This window comes from Scyliorhinus torazame, chromosome 3 (assembly GCF_047496885.1).
Source record: "Scyliorhinus torazame isolate Kashiwa2021f chromosome 3, sScyTor2.1, whole genome shotgun sequence".
NCBI classification, from domain to species: domain Eukaryota; kingdom Metazoa; phylum Chordata; class Chondrichthyes; order Carcharhiniformes; family Scyliorhinidae; genus Scyliorhinus; species Scyliorhinus torazame.
Window position 1 is genome coordinate 221,369,665 of NC_092709.1, and position 17,496 is coordinate 221,387,160.

The 17,496-nt window shown below is 43.0% G+C and overlaps 1 protein-coding gene across 9 annotated transcripts in view; it reads left to right on the forward strand.

Moving 5' to 3' along the window:
- The window catches only part of fat1a (FAT atypical cadherin 1a), a 289,367-nt gene that overhangs the window by 206,051 nt on the left and 65,820 nt on the right, over positions 1–17,496 (forward strand). For all 9 annotated transcript variants that reach the window (XR_011940244.1, XM_072496899.1, XM_072496891.1 and 6 more), the window contains 3 exons: positions 944–1,154; positions 4,600–8,670; positions 15,500–15,696. Coding sequence is in view for 8 of the 9 variants with exons in the window: in XM_072496899.1 (XP_072353000.1) it covers positions 944–1,154; positions 4,600–8,670; positions 15,500–15,696 (4,479 nt within the window). In the remaining variant the exon portion in view is untranslated. The remainder of the gene's footprint in view (positions 1–943; positions 1,155–4,599; positions 8,671–15,499; positions 15,697–17,496) is intronic.

The window sequence follows — 17,496 nt, forward strand, 5'->3', positions numbered from 1 at the left end:
CAGTGAAAAGCAGCACATTTTATACCCCATCTGGGGCGTCATTCTCCGACCCCCCGCCGGGTCGGAGAATGGCCGTTGGCCGCCGTGAACCCCGCCCCCGCCCCTGGCGAAGTCTCCGGTACCGGAGATTGGGCGGGGGCGGGAATCGGGCCGCGCCGGTTGGCGGGACCCCCCGTTCAATTCTCCGGCCCGGATGGGCCGAAGTCCCGCCCAGAAATTGTCTGTCCCGCAGGCGTAAATCAAAGCTGGTATTTACCGGCGGGACCAGGCGGCGTGGGCGGGCTCCGGGGTCCTGGGGGGGTGGGGGGGGGCGATCTGACTCCGGGGGGTGCCCCCACGGTGGCCTGGCCCGCGATCGGGGCCCACCGATCCGCGGGCGGGCCTGTGCCGTGGGGGCACTCGTTCCCTTCCGCCTCCGCTACGGCCTCTACCATGGCGGAGGCGGAAGAGACTCTCCCCACTGCGCATGCGCGGGAAACTTTCAGCGCCCGCTCCCGCGCATGCGCCGGGAAACTGTCAGCGGCTGCTGACGCTCCCGCATATGCGCCGCATTTCCGCGCCAGCTGGCGGGGCAACAAACGCCATTTCCGCCAGCTGGCAGGGCGGAAATCCCTCCGGCGTCGGCCTAGCCCCAACATTGAGGGGCTAGGCCGCCAAAGATGCGGAGCATTCCGCACTTTTGGGCCGGCGCGATGCCCGTCTGATTGGCACCGTCTTTGGCGCCAGTCGGCGGACATCGTGCCGTTGGGGGAGAATTTCGCCCCTTATTTTCTTTATCATTGATGTGAAAACCAGAATGGGGTTTAAAACAGACTGCCCATATGCTATCTCCATTTTTGCCTCCTTTTCAATTTTGAAGTGGAAGCAAAAAGGAGACCAGCCATTGAGATTGTCAACTGATTCTTTATGTAATGATAAACTCTATTATTAATTTCTTCCCAAGGTTCGAGATCAAGATGTTCCTGTCAAACGCAATTATGTGAGAGTTATTATTAATGTTGAAGATACCAATGACCATGCACCATGGTTTACCAGCTCTGCTTACATTGGTCGTGTGTATGAATCTGCCGCAATTGACTCAGCGGTGCTACAGGTTACTGCACTGGATAAAGATAAGGGCCAAAATGCAGAAGTTACTTACGCTATTGAATCAGGTAATTCACCATAGTATCACCGTTTTCTTGGCTTGTGACTTGAGTACTGAACATCGAACATGACAGTCAGTATCTGTAAAGAGAAAAGACAGCACGATATTTTGAGGTGCATATCAGAAATGTAAACCAAAAGACAATAGTAAGCATTTTAGTGTTTGGTAAAAAATAGAAAGAAGGATGGGGGAAAGCAACAGATACACAAATTACGTTGAAGGAGTTTAATAGGCTGAATAACCTGTAAACTATTTGTGAGAAGACTTTCAGAAAAAAAGTCAAAACAGAAATATTGAAAAGGCATTACAAATATGAAAACATCATAGTAGGTTCGCACAAACAAAAAGGTGAAGAAATTAAGGAATTTAAAAATAAGAGAAGAAAATCACATGAAGGAGGTTGAAATGAAAGCCGAAAATATTGTTTGAATGTAGACGGGGGAGATTTTCAAGTTGGGTGGAAAATAGACCCACTGTCGGCTATGCAACCACCACCCCGCTTCCCACCAGCACTCAAGTGGTCAGCAGGCGAAAGCTGTTTCCAGAGTTGGGTCACATTTAAACTTTACTGCTGAGGTGTGGCTCTAATTGGTAACAATTTCCAGTTTTGTGGGATGAACTCAGGCACTTCACAATTATAAATGGAAAATTGTGAGGAGCTTTCACATCCAAATTGCTGATATGCAGCCCGGGAGTGCAGAATTTCATGTCAGTACTGCAAATTTGTTAAATTCTTCTCAAATGTGTACTGACTTTTATATTCTAGTCAGTATAAATAATTGGATTGTGTGGTGATGAATCTAATTGGCACATTGTTAACCTATGGAGACATTGCTTTCTATTTTCCCAGCATTGTATTTTGTACAAGAAACAATGATATTGGGGGTGGAAAATATGGTGAATGTTGGATTAAATATATTGCAAGCACATTCCTCAGATGTCTGGAATGGTTCAGGAATTATTTATGAGGCAGTTTGAATTTGTGTGGAAGGCAAAAAAATCTGAAAATCAAAAACTACCAAGCAGTGTGAAGTATTAAATGTTTTTTTTTGTTAAAATCAGCTGATATATTTTTAAACATATGTGATTGAGTTATTTGACCAAATTCTAGTTACTTTAATGCCTGGGAGTTGGAAAGAGTTTAGATTTATTGTGCACAGATAGGATAATAGTCCAGATATTTATTAATAGTTATACTTTAAATCCCATTACATATTTTAAATGAAGAGCTTGATTTTCATCTTCTAGCAGAAATCGTGAGTCGGGAACTCTGCGAATGCTGTGGCATGAAAGTTGAGAGGCTCACTTCTATCCACTGGGACATTGGCTCAGTTCTATTCACAGTTGTAAGATCCCTCGCTCTCGCTCCACCACCCATACCCTTTCATGGGCCCTTTCAAACCCCAAGCAGCCTTCATACCATTCTTCCAGTGTCCAATCTGTACAGAACGAAAGGGCCCCATAATAATACCAGCAAGCTTTTGAAATGCCCATGGGGCTGTCAACAGACATTCAAAACCATCTTGAAAACATTGACCCTTCTTACAATCTCATACAATGGTCCATAAAACAGTTATTCATATTTTCATGTAATAAAGCTTTAATCCTTTTAAAATCCCTTACTCTTTTCCAAGTAAACAAACAGGCATTAAAAAGCTACTTCAAAGAAAGCTAATGTTATTAAAAGTTCATATAACTGTCAATCAAACAAAAAATTTCCCATTCACGGCTGGGCAAAAAAAGACCCTGCAGAGAATCAGTGAGTGGGTTTTGAGCTCAGTCAAGCATTCATAATTTGATTCCATTGCATAGCTGTGTTAGCAAATGCTCTAACACTGAATATATTGAAACATTTGAGGTAGGTCGAACAGATAGAATAGAACCATAGAATTCCTACAGTGCAGAAGGAGTCCATTCGGCCCATTGAGTTTGCACTGACCCTCTGAAAGAACACCTTACCTAGGTCCACTACCCCATTCTATCCCCATAACCCTGTAACCCCATCTAACCTGTACATCTTTGGACACTAAGGGGCAATTTAGCATGGTGAGTCCACCTAATCTGCACATCTTTGGATTGTGGGAGGAAACTGGAACACCTGGAGGGAACCCACACAGGCACAGGGAGAATGTGCAAACTCCACAGTCACCCAAGGCCGGAATTGAACCCGTGTCCTTGGCTCTGTGAGGCAGCGGTGCTAACCACTGTAGCACCGTTCTGCCTGATGGCAAAGCTGTCAATCAATGTCAGCCGTTTAGTGAGTTAGATCGTCCTGCTGTAAGAAGGGAATTTTTTTTCAAGGCGATTTTACATTCCTGTTTGCTTATTTTAGCAATTTTGTGGCGTTCATTGGCTCTGTACCTATTGGATACCGGAAGAGTGCTTCAAAGGCTCAGCAGATATCATGACATTAATTCAATATAAAGTTCAAACAAAGGGGTCCTCTCTATATAGAATGTAGAAGGCCATTGTTTTCCACTGGATAAAGTACTGCCACGCATCTGAACACTTTCACAATGCTGGCCCATTTAATAGCCACTTACCTTTCGACAACAAAATCATTACACTAAAATGTACTTCAATTTATCATTCCCTAACTAAATATTACATGTGAGGTTGCCAACACTTTTGAAACTTAACTGTTAAAAGCTTCCCAATTCTAAACTAGGCATTCCCCATGGCTCACTATTCTTTTGAGGAGTTGGGAACTATGTCTCCTGCAAAAGCCTGCTTGACTTCATCAAGATTTCGGGCTCAGAAATGCCCATTCCTGCAATGGAGTAAGGAAGGGTGGGATTGCTGATTTACGTGCTGTTAGTCTGCATCCTTATCCTGAGGCCATAAAAATGGGACCAGGGATCCTGGAATCAATTAATGCCTGCCTTCTTTAAATATTCCATGTCTCTGTTGTGACACGGATGGAGAGATGAAAATCCAGAGCAAAGTGTTTGGCATGTGTGCAGTTTATTCCACTTGGTAGCATTGAAAGGATGGTGTTGAGTTTTAAACAACATTTTTCATTTTAAAATGTTGAGTTTTAAATAACCTATTCATTTTAATTATTATAAATTTGAGGACGATAATACTTTATGGTCACTTTAGGCTGTCTCTGGAAGAAGTGAGGGTCAAGAAATAATATTATGCTACGTCCATTTTACAAGCATAAAATGGATGTCTAACAGTCCAATGCAGTAAGTGTTGTGAGTATGTTGATTCCTCGCCATGATGGTTAGGGCTCCTATGTAGATATTTCATAGACGTTCTTGGGGTGCAGTACATAGCCCTGCAGAGGTACCATTTGGTGCACCCATTCTCCATCCAGTATCAAACACCACAATGAAAAATTACTATCTAACTGTACTAATATTATATCTTACCAATATATGCCTTTCATATTCGATCAGTATATTTTCTAATTTGTTGTTCTAATATATGTACATTTGTCTTTGCAGGAAATACTGGCAACAGTTTTGCCATCAATCCAGTTTTGGGTACTGTTATCATTGCAAAAGGTCTGGATCGTAGTACACGGAGGCAGTATGAGCTTATCGTCAAAGCAACTGATAGAGGAAAGCCTCCAATGAGTGCAGTTACTACTGTTCGCATCTTAGTGACCATTTCAGACAATGCAGCACCCAAGTTTGCAGTAAAAGAGTACTATGCAGAGATAAGTGAAGGGGCCAACATTGGCAGTTTTGTCATCCTGGCAACTGCATCCAGCCAATCATCTATTGTGTATGAAATAAAAGATGGAAATACAGACAGTGCATTTAACATCAACCCTAACTCTGGTGTCATAATCACTCAAAAGGCACTTGACAATGAAGGACTGGCTTCATACCGGCTTATAGTTCAAGCAACGAATATGGCTGGCTTGTCTACCAATATCACTGTTTTGATACACCTGCAAGATGAAAATGACAACATGCCAGTTTTCACTCACTCAGAATATATAGGAATCATTAGTGAATCTGCCCATGTCAACAGCGTTGTTCTGAATGACAAAAACACTCCACTGGTTATTCAAGCCACAGATGCTGATGAAGGATCCAATGCGCTTCTCGTTTATCAGATTGCTGACCCATCTGCCAAAAAGTATTTTGCCATTGATTCCAGCACAGGTGCTATTCGTGCAGTGCTAAAACTAGACTATGAGCAAGCCAATATCTTTCAGTTTACTGTGCAAGTGCATGACCGTGGAAACCCACAGTTATTTGCAGAACATGTAGCAAATGTTACCATTCATGTGATTGATGTAAATGATTGCCCCCCAGTATTTGTTCAGGATATGTATGAGGCGTCTCTTCTTGTTCCAACATATAAAGGAGTGAGAGTGACTCTTGTGAATGCCACAGATGCAGACTCGGGTTCAAACGCAGATTTAATTTATTCCATAATTGATGGTAACATAGGTGAGAAGTTCTCCATTGATGCGAAGACAGCACTTATTTCAGTGCGAAACATGACTCACTTGAGAAGCAGATATGAGCTTACAGTTCGAGCTAGTGATGGCAAATTTTCAACCACAACATCAGTGCACATTAATATAAAAGAAAGCAAAGAAAGTCACTTGAAATTCTCACAAAGCTCATATTCTGCTGTGGTAACGGAAAACTCTACAGAAATTAAAACAATAGCCATTATTACCACAATGGGCAATGAAATGAATGAACCGTTATTTTACCATATCCTTAACCCTGATAGAAAGTTTAAAATAAGTCACACTTCAGGTGTTCTTGCAACTACGGGAATTCCATTTGATCGGGAAGTACAGGAAGTTCACAATGTGGTGGTTGAAGTTAGTGAAGAAAAGAAAGCCTCAAGAGTTGCTCATGTTGTTGTGAAGGTTATTGTTGAAGACATTAATGACAATGCTCCAATTTTTGTCAACATGCCTTATTATGCTGTAGTCCAGGTTGATGCTGAAGTAGGCCATGTTATTCGCCAAGTCACAGCTATCGACAAGGATGTTGGTAAAAATGGAGACGTTTTCTATTACCTGAAAGAACACAGTGAACATTTTCAGGTAGGACCATCAGGGGAAATATCCCTGAAGAAGAATTTTGAACCCAACCTTTCAAATGGGGAATTTATTATTATCGTTGTAGCGAAAGATGGAGGAGAGGTATCACTTTCAGCAGAAGTTGAAGTGCCTATCACTGTTATAAACCAAGCCATGCCTGTATTTGAAAAGCCATTCTACAGTATTGAGATACCTGAGGATATTCAGCTGCATACTCCCGTCGTGTATGTACAGGCTAACAGTCCAGAAGGTCCTCGTGTCATTTACAGTATCACAGATGGAGATCCTTTCAATCAGTTTACAATCAACTTCAACACAGGAGTTGTAAGTGTAGTTAGCTCACTAGACTTTGAGATGCATCCAGCTTATAAATTAACTGTAAGAGCAACAGACTCACTGACTGGATCTCATGCTGAGGTATTTGTTGATATTGTGGTCGAAGATGTTAATGATAATACTCCAGTGTTTACAGAGAGGAAATACACTGCCACTCTATCTGAGGCCTCTGTGGTTGGTACATCAGTGGTTCAGGTCATTGCTACAGACGCAGATTCTGGAATGAATAAAGTTCTTTATTACCAGTTGGTTGAAGATGAGACCAAAAGCTCAGAATATTTTCACATTGACAGCACCAGTGGCCTAATTCTGACAGCACGGATGCTTGATTATGAACAGATTCAGCAGTTTAATCTCCTTGTTAGAGCCTTGGACAGTGGAAAGCCTCAACTTAGTAGTGACATTATTCTAACTGTCCGCATCACCGATTTGAATGACAATCATCCATTGTTCAATGAACTGCTGTACCAGGCCTTTGTAAGTGAGCCTGTAACACGTGGGCATTTTGTAACACATGTGCAGGCTTCTGATGCAGATCCCTCTGATTTGGAGAAACTTCGATATTCAATTGTGTCTGGCAATGAACATATGAATTTTGCAATTGATAGTAAATTGGGCATTATTACTGTTGCAAATTTGCACAAGCAGAATCTGGAGGAAGTTTACAATCTTAGTGTTTCTGTATCAGATGGTGTTTTTAGAAGCTCAGCGAAAGTTCGGATAAGCATTGTTTCTGCTAATTTCCATAATCCTGTTTTTGATCAAACTAACTATGAAGTAGAGTTGGCTGAAAACTCTGATGTTGGTACCCTGGTGATTGAAGTGAAGGCAACCGATGAAGACTCTGGTACATATGGCCAGATAAATTATTTCATTGTTAATGACTTTGCAAGAAATAAATTTTTTGTTGCACAGAAAGGAAAAATTTTCACCTCAGAGAAATTAGACCGTGAGAACCCAGTCGAGAAGGTGATCGTTATCAGTATTATGGCAAAAGATGGTGGTGGTAAAGTGGCTTTCTGCAATATTAATGTTATACTCACTGATGAAAATGATAATGTGCCTCAGTTCCGAGCTACTGAGTACATGGTCAACATTGGGTCCTATGCGCCAAAGGGATCTTCAGTCATTAAGATTATAGCATCAGATGCTGATGAAGGGAGTAATGCGGACATTGTCTACACCATTGAGGCAGATTCTGACAATGTTGAAGAAAACCTTCAAATTGATTTGTTTTCTGGGCTCATCAGCACCAAAGAGAGTCTGGTTGGACTAGAAAACAACTTTTATACTTTCTTTGTAAGAGCTAAAGATGGTGGAGTGCCACAGCAGGAATCTGTTGTCCCTGTCTATGTTAGAATACTCCCACCCGAAGTTCCATTTCCAGTATTTCCTGAACCCTTCTATACCTTCACAATCTCCGAAGAGATCAACATTGGATCCGAGATTGATTTAATTACAGCAGAAAATGATCAACCACTGGTCTACAGTCTTGTGAAGGGAAATACCCCTGAAAGCAATATGGATCAAATATTTGCCATAGAACGGAACACTGGAAGGCTAAAAACTGAAAAGAAACTTGATCATGAAACAACAAAATGGTACCAGATTACGGTCATGACACAATACCATTATGAAGAATATGAAATAGTTTCTTCTGTGGATGTACGTATTCAAGTGAAAGATGAAAATGACAACGCCCCCGTTTTTGATTCTAACCCATATGAGGCCTATGTTGTGGAAAACCTACCTGAAGGTACCACAGTAATTCAAATAAAAGCGACCGACTTGGATTCTGGAACTAATGGTCAGGTAACTTACAGTTTAGCTCAGTCTCAGGAGTTTGATCATATACTGGAGCTCTTTACCATTAACAGTGAAACAGGCTGGATAACTACTCTAAAAGAGTTGGACCACGAGCAACAGAGAAAGTACAACATCATAGTAGTGGCATCTGATCATGGAGAAAAGGTGCAATTGTCCACTTCTTCAGTGGTGGATGTCACTGTCAGTGATGTGAATGACAATCCTCCACGCTTTACTGCTGAAGTCTACAAAGGAACTGTGAGTGAAGATGACCCACCTGGTGGAGTGATAGCCATTTTGAGTACCACAGATGCTGACACTGAAGAAGTTAATAGACAAGTTACCTGCTATATTACAGGTAAGGATTTTGTCAAAGTACAGGTGCTTTGTGTAGATATTGACAATTATACATATTTATGTTAACATTTTACTCAAGTAAAAGTTGAACATGAGTTTTTAGGTCAATGGAGTTGATAACTAAGAAATCTGAAGTTTATATTTCCCATGCCTTACTGTTAAACCCATCACTGTTGGTCCCGGAGTTTCTAATAGCTTCTGGTTAGAAACTCTACCTTTGTGTACATGTTTCCTGTTCATAAAATGGGTGCAGAGAACCAATTTTGGAGGCCAACATCCTGTGCACAAAGAGTACCTGAAATACATCTGACATTGTGAGGCAAGCAGCCTGACATTGATATTCTTCATAAAAGCAAATTACTGTGGATGCTGGAATCTGAAATGAAAGAGAAAATGCTGGAAAATCTCAGCAGGTCTGGCAGCATCTGTAGGGAGAGAAAAGAGCTAACGTTTCGAGTCCAATGACTCTTTGTCAAAGCTAACAGACAGAGAAAGTGGGGAATATTTATACTGTGGAGTGAGAATGAAAGATGAGTCATAACCACAGAAACCCAGGGAAAAGGGGTGTGAATAGCCACAGAAACCAAGGGGAAAGAGTGCTAAAGGCAGTCCCCAGAGAGAACAAAAGGCCAAACAGCAGAGAAACCAACATCAGAGGCTAAACTGTGACAGATGAGATTTGTGGGGGGAGGGGAAGGGGGAAGCAAAGGGGAGAAGGGGTAAGGAAAGGTGGATAAGATTGGGGAGAGGGGGTTAAATATATTAAGAAAGACAAGAAAGAAAGAAATGGTAAGAGACAGTTGAAATGAAATGGGATGAAAACAAATGGGGCTAGGTGGGATAGAGCTAATCATCTGAAGTTGTTGAATTCGGCTGTAGTGTGCCTAACCGGAAGATGAGATGTTGTTCCTCCAGTTTGCGTTGAGCTTCACTGGAACATATTCTTTAATATTCTTTAAATGGGTGCTCCCCCAATAACATTTCGCCCAAGTAGTATTAATGGGACCCAAGGCCAAATTTCTAGCCGCCTTCGGGCATTCTAATTGGGGCATATGTTTGGTGCATGGGACCCATTTTGGCCCAGTAAATGAGTTAAAAGGAATTGTGCTTCACTGTGTGATATGAACTTTTATGAATTTGCTCTGTCTCTGCACAGTTTTATTTATTCTTTCGCTAGCTAGGCCAGCATGTATTGCACCTCTGCAGTCCATGTGTGGAGGTTAATCCACGTGCTTTTAGGAAGGGAGTTCAGGATTTTGACCCAGTGACAATGAAGGAACGTGATGTAGTTCCAAGTCTGGAACTTGGAGAGTGCTTGCAGGTGGCAGCGTTCATTATAGATGGAGAGATTGTAGGTTTGTGAAGGGCTGCCAAAGAAGCCTTGGCATGTGTTCATGTGGCTGCACATGTGGGAATCACTGGCAAGGCCAGCGTTTGCTGCCATCCTAATTCCCCTGCAGAAGGTAGTGTTCAGTGGCTGCATCATGGGATACTGATGTGGAGGTGTCACTGAAGGTAATGAAATTGAATATCAGTTGGAAGTGGGTAAACTTTCTCCCCAGTGTGGGGTGGGGAGGGCGGGCGGATGGAACTATGAACATAGAACATACAATGCAGAAGTAGGCCATTCGGCAAATCGAGTCTGCACCAACCCACTTAAGCCCTCACTTCCACCCTATACCCGGAACCCAATAACCCCTCCTAACCTTTGGTCACTAAGGGCAATTTAGAATGGCCAATTCTTCTAACCGGCACGTCTTTGGACTGGGGGAGGAAACCGGAGCACTCGGAGGAAACCCACGCAGACACGGGGAGAACGTGCAGACTCCGCACAGACCGTGACCCAGCAGGGAATCGAACCTGGGACCCTGAGCTGTGAAGCTACAGTGCTACCCAATTGTGCTATCGTGCTGCCCGGTGATATTTATGATATTTAGCTGTCCGCATTAATGATTTAAGCTGTGGATTTCTCAAATTCTAGCCCAGTGTTGAGTTTAAGTGGAGATGTTTGCTGAGCTTTGTATTGATAGCATTCAGCTTCGAAGCAATAGTTCAGCAATTTGTACATTCAAATTTAGGTTTGTCAATTTTCCAAAAGTTACTTTCACTGTATGAATTCTGAAGTTGATTGTTATGAATTCGCATTTCAAAGCGGCTGCTCACCGCTACCCTCTCATGGGAAAATGGGAATGGCAGTATATTCTGGTCTCCCAGCAAATCTCACATGCCATGAGCGAATAAGACAAAAATTGGAAATTGTATTAGGATTACAGCTTATGAGCAATTTAAGACTGAAAGCCTTTGGTTTCCCTGTGGTTGCATAACCTCAATGGGAAGAAGGTTTGGGTTATTGTCCTATATAATGATTAAACCAGACAGATGTAGCAACAGTCTTTCGCGGGAATTAGCTCTCTCGAATTTGAATTTGTGCTTGTTACTAGTCAATTCAACTTTTAAACACCAGGGGCGGGATTCCCCGACCCCCCCGCCGGGCCGGAGAATCGTGGGGGGGGGGGGGGGGGGGGGGGGGGCGGGGCGGCGTGAATCCCGCCCCGATGCCGGCTGCCTTAGTCTCCGGCACAGGTTTTTTGGCGGAAGCAGGAATCACGCCAGTCCGGGGCTGTTGGCAGCGCCCCCCCGGGCGATTCTCCGCTCCGCGATGGGCCAAGCGGTCTCCCGTTTTCGGCCAGTCCCGTCGGCGTAAATTACACCAGGTTCTTACCGGTGGGACCTGGCTCTGCGGGCAGCCTGCGGAGTCCTCGGGGGGGATCTGGCCCCGGGGGGGCCCCCTACGGTGGCGTGGCCCGCGTTCGGGGCCCACCGATCTGCGGGCAGGCCTGTGCCATGGGGGCACTCTTTCCCTCCGCGCCGGCCTGTGTAAAGCTCCGCTATGGCCGGCGTGAAATGGACATGGTCCATCATGGCGGGACCTGGCTTGTTGGCCGTCTAGCGGGGTCTCGGGGGGGCGCGGGAGGATCTGGCTCCAGGGGGGGAAGCCCCCCATGGTGGCATGGCCCGCGATCGGGGCCCACCGATCTGAGGCGGGCCTGTGCTGTGGGGGCACTCTTTCCTTCCGCACCGGCCTCTCTAGGGCTCTGTCATGGCCGGCGTGGAGAAGAACCCCCCTGCGCATGCGCAGGAAACACGCCAGCGGTTCTGCGCATATGCGGGACCACGGCGGCTTTTCGCCGCCGGTTGGCGCGGCGCCAACCCCTCCGCCGCCGGCCTAACCCCCAGAAGTGCGGAAGATTCCGCAACTTCCGGGTGGCCCGACGCCGGAGTGGTTCACGCCTCTCTTGGCACCGTCGTTGGGCCATCGCGCCAAGTGTGGGAGAATCCCGCCCATGGTGTCAAACAGGTGTTCTGACTGATTTGATACAAAAACTCCAAACTTGGACCGCATAGGCATTTGCTTGTCAGTCACTGAAGAACCTGTGTTCAGCTGTAAAGGGGGACCCTTACGTTATTTAAAGGATCAGTCACCGAACTTGCAGATGAAGTGATTTAGACTAAGTTCAGCTATTGCAGTGTTTCTGGAGTGTGATGAAGTGTTTTGTAGGTGTTCTGGTGAATTGATGCTTTTGTCAGGTCGTGTTGCTGCATTTTCACAAGGCGAGCAAAACATTTTCTGGCCTATCAGTACAAAGATTTTATCAGATATGGGGCTGCAATTGCAGTATCTCAGAGTCTGAAATATGACTGGGAGATTGTACAGGGGCTGCAGAGAGGTGAAGCTCCATGCGATGCCTTCTGACTTCTACATGCCTTTAATAGTGGCAGGAGGCAGTTTGGCAGACCTGTGCAATACCCCAGTGCCTTTGTTCATTAGCATTCTCCTGTATGCTGCCCAATCAGAGCCATCATCTGACTCCTCAGTTGCAGAACTGAGAACCCGCCCTCGGATAAACCCTCTGGCACATGAGACATCATTTACCAGTGGCCTGGCTGCAGCCCACTCATGCTCAGTGATTCACTACATTCAGGTCTAACTCTGTACTAGGCTCCAGGGTAAATTCAGTGTCCGTATCCTCTTCATCAGTGCTATGGTTTGCTGTCACGCTCTCACTCCCTCTCCCTCCTGAGTCTTCTATGGCTGTAAAGGCAGCAATCCTTGAGTATCATAAAGTAAAAAAATAAAAGGGAAACGTTGCGGTGAGGGAAGAGGAAAGTGCATGAGTTTGAAGAGCAGCAAGTCCATGGCCACACCATCAGCAGCTTACACATAGGGGTGAGGTGGCATATGAGAAGGGACACAAGGCAGGAACACACAGGCATCCTCTATGTTCTCGGTAATGTCAGATGCCATGGGCATCATAACCAGACCCATGATGTGGAAGACCATCACTTCTGCAGAGCTCAGGCATCCTTTTTCCCCCATCAGTTCTGCTCTGCTTGCAGCAGTATTGGGACCAACTTGCCCTGGAAGAGAGAAGAGAAAATGCCACCAACTGTTTTGGACTTTGTTTGAGTGATGTGTCTACCATAGTTGAATTGGTGGACGTACGTAGAAGCAACAGAAGCTGGGTTTGAGGCTGGCATCATAGGAATATCTTTGAGACTGGAGTATCTGGATGTTAAGCCTGGGTCCTGATTGTTAGGGATTGCTGATGGGTAAACAATGTAAATGTACATTGAGTGTGGTTGATAGTGCGGCGGATAGGGGAAGTCCTTTGAGGTGTGTTTGCTGACTTTGATGATCGTTGAACTGTGCAACTCTGTTGCCAGTTCTTCAGAATCAGACTCTGGGGCATTGACCTGCCTGGCCACCTGCTGTCATTTCCTTTGAGCGTCCCCTCCTTTCCTGCAGATTAATCTCTATCCTCTGTTGTCCTCCACCAATAAGACTTCTACCAGCGCATTTCTGAACCTAGGGGCTCTCTTATTTGTGCAACTTCCTCTTGCAGCTTGTGTCAATTCAGGCAATCAGCAACAGTTCCTTCCACTGAGTAAGCCTTGCTTTAAAGAGGGGCACATGAAGTGTGCGCACGCTGTTTGGTTCACTAGGGGACACTCAGGCAGCCAGCAGCATGGGCCCCTTGGGCGAGCACTGCCATCGGCAATGAGGTGGCTGCAGCAGGTTTGTGTCTTACTTCTTCAATTGGGAAAAGACTGTAAATCATGACCCCGTGCCCCAAAACAGGCCTGAACCAAATTTTTTTACCCCATTCATTCCATTGTTTGTGATAGGATCAATGAATGCTAGGAATTTGATTTTATCTTTGATGGGCCACTGAAACATTATATAATTTAAAAAATGAACTGGAAATTCCATTAGTTACAGGACTTTAGTGAATCTGTACTTTTATTGTTTCAACTGTTCCATCCAAACATCAACAACCATTTCTCCACTGATTATTTTTGTGATTGTGGGTTAAATTTCAGATCAGTGAATCTTCTCTGAGATGGAAATATGGATTTCTTCATCACGTTATAAATTACTGCCAAAGTGATGAAATGGCAGATGGTCATAGAAGTGCTTAGCATTAGGGCCATTGACCTCGTCACTTGTTTGGAAACTATTTCTGTTTACATTTCCTCAGATTCCTTTTTGAAAAACAACTCTTGTTCCACTGGTATCTACTTGATATAATGAAATTCTGAGTTTATATTGTGCAGAGGTATTTTTATATTTCACTGGTGATGTTAAGCTAAATTGGATTGATGTTGTAAAGGTTAGCATGTTAGCCTTTTCTGATTACTTATTGAGTTTTGCTTATTGGAGCTCTCCCAATTGAAAGCACATTATTGAGACAGAGATAGGGTGAGTTACTGATGAATTGTAATTGATTTGTACAGAGAGCTCTGATGGGAAGCAAAGTTCATTTGCAGGGGCAGTAAAATGTCAGTGATTAAACCGTGTTCAAAGAGCTCTGTCTTTTACTACAAAGGATTTGGCCAGATCAAATGATTTAACTTTGCATCCTTTTCCATGGTATGTTCCCTACCTTTAAATAATTCAATGCCGTGTTTTATTTTATTGTTACCAGCCTCAGCCCACAGTCACAAGTTTGAAGAAGAATTAATTTTGTTTTTAGTCTCTACAGAGACGGTAGTCAGAATCTAAAATTGGGAAATCGTGACCAGCCGGCTTTAAAATTGTAAATGCTGTTTTGTATTCTAGTAGAAACGGAATGTGAAAACTCTTAAGAATTGATTGATTTAATGTCACCACCAGCACACCAAAACGCATTTTGGGCAGTGGAAATGATTGCCTCTTCTGGTGATTTCATTTATTGAATTTTGTTTACTGGACCTTGTCCAACGGCTAGTAGGTAAAGGTGCCCCTGAATGCAGCACTTGACTATTTACGCCGGATGCTCATGCTTGATTCCCAACCTATGTGACAGCTGATCTTCGACGGTACCAATTGTCATACTGTGTTTCTGATTTAGAAATCGGGATTCATTCATGGGTCGAACTGTTAATCACTATCTTACGCCTTCACGTCCTGTTTAGAAAGTGTATGTGTTTCCATGTTTGGTGTAACGGTGGACTTGACTATGAATCTCTTCATGGTTTATAGCCAGCTGAAATTCAATATCAGGGGTCAAATGGCAGCCTGAAGCACTAGCAATTCAAAATAAATTTTTTAGGAGGCTCAGTTGCTGGGACAAACTTCTCTGAAAGTCCAATGTTACCCAACCAGATTGACTGCTGACAGACTTATGCAGCAGTGGATACTACACAAATGTTTTCAAAATATTTCCTTTGATTTTTATTAAGTGCCAGTGTGAATGATGAAGCCATAATTATTGCTGTGTTCTCCTTTTCTCCTTTGTTTATAAATAAGGTTGTATGTTGTTTAATGCCAATTTCAAATTAATTTTCAGGAGGAGATCCTCTTGGCCAATATGCAATTGAGCACATTCAGAACGAATGGAAGGTTTATGTCAGAAAACCTTTGGATAGAGAGAAGAAAGATCATTATCTTTTAAATATTACAGCTACTGATGGAACTTTAGTTGCCAAAGCAGTAGTAGAAGTTAAAGTCCTTGATGCAAATGATAACAGCCCCATTTGTGAAAAGGTGAGCATTAGACGTGTAGGAATTATTGTATGCAGTTAATGTACAAATGCATTAGATTGTTCTCCATGCTCTTATGAGTTAAAATAATGGAGACTGCAACTTGATGCAAACATGTCAAGTTAACATCAGCATGGACCTACTGCGCCAAATGGCCAGTCTCCATGCCGTAGATTCTGTGATTCTATGTCAAGTGCTTGCACAATACAATTGACATTAATTCCCTTTTTGAACGCTTAAGGAGCATTGCCAAGTTGCAAAGTATTTACAGCACAGAAACAGGCCATTTGGCGCAGGAAGTCCATGCTGATGTTAAAAGCCTGCATGAGCCTCCTCCCATCTCTCTCCATCTAACCCCATGAATGTATCCTTCTACTCCTTTCTCATTTGCTTATGTAGCTTCACCTTGAACTCAACTAAATTATTCATCCAACAGTAAAGACATTACTCCTGAATTTACAGAGTATACAGTATTAGATGATTTTATTTTTAAATATGTGTTCAGTGAATTCTTACAGCCTTTTATAAGGTTCAGCTTTGTTATTTTGTAGATCATTGTCTTTGCAGGAATACTAATGAAGGATACTAGACAGTAATTTCAGCCTTTAAAAGGTTGCAGGAGGAAATCAAATTTGGCTAAGTGACAGAAATGTGATGTATCAAGCAGATGGTGTTGCTCAGTTGTGTATATTTCTGCAAACAAGACCCTGGATAGGATTCACGGGAAGCTGATAACACGTATTAAAAATAAAAAAAGCTTCTTGTGCATTTACCGTCCACATACATTAAGATAGATGCATTGCCGGTGACATAACCCAAAGAGTGCACATCTGCAAGAGTTTTTGTTCCTTGTAGGGTATTGACAGCGACATGATCCTTCACACCTTCTTTAGTGCTGTGCAGATTGAGTCACAGCTCCACACTAATGGTCATGCATTTTCCCCATAAATAGCTCCATATCACAGTAGGAAAACGTCTTGAATTATTGGTCAATTCTATTATATTCATAGCAATAACTGTTATCCTTTCTATCATTTTATAAGTTTGAATTGGCCAAGAAAAAAAATTATCAGTCTAATTATCCAGAAATTCTGCAGTATTTATTTTGATAGATTTATTTTGGTCAAATCAGTTCTTGCCATTAATTTATTTTTGTACTTAAGAGGAGAAATAGAACCATGACAGTCTGTTTCTCTTGTGTTAAAAATTTGTCTTTGGCTCCAAATTATGCATCTGTTGTGCCTGGGCTGGACAGAAAGTGTACTGGGCAGGCAACAAATTGGCTCAGGTGATTTAAAAAAAAATTATCCAGGGCCCTATGCCTGTTGAATCCTTAAAGCGACTGCCATAATATTAAACTGTTGTTGTGGTCATTTAAAATCTCTTTGGCATTTCTCTATGTCTAGCAATGCCAGATATTTATCAGATAAAACTTCAGATATGTTTACTATTACTGAAGTGACAATGATGGGAAGCACAAAGTGCAATGTCACATCGTATTTAAATCCATTTTACACTGCCAAGGGCTAGGGAAGGTCAGAAGAATGTTTTTATGCCATGTTCTTTTATTACTCAATGTTTCTGATCATTGATCAATCTCATGCCTCTGAAATAGTTATAAAGGCAAGGTGCAAGAAAAAGGTCTTTCAGCCCTTTAAGTCCATTCCTTCCCTTGTTTATGCTGTATCATCAACTTACCTGGTATTTCTTCAGCTTCACATTTAAGGTTGTTAATTAACTAAATATTAAAGTCCTTCACGCCTGTTTCCCATATCCATGAAAAATAATTCTCATTATTTGTAA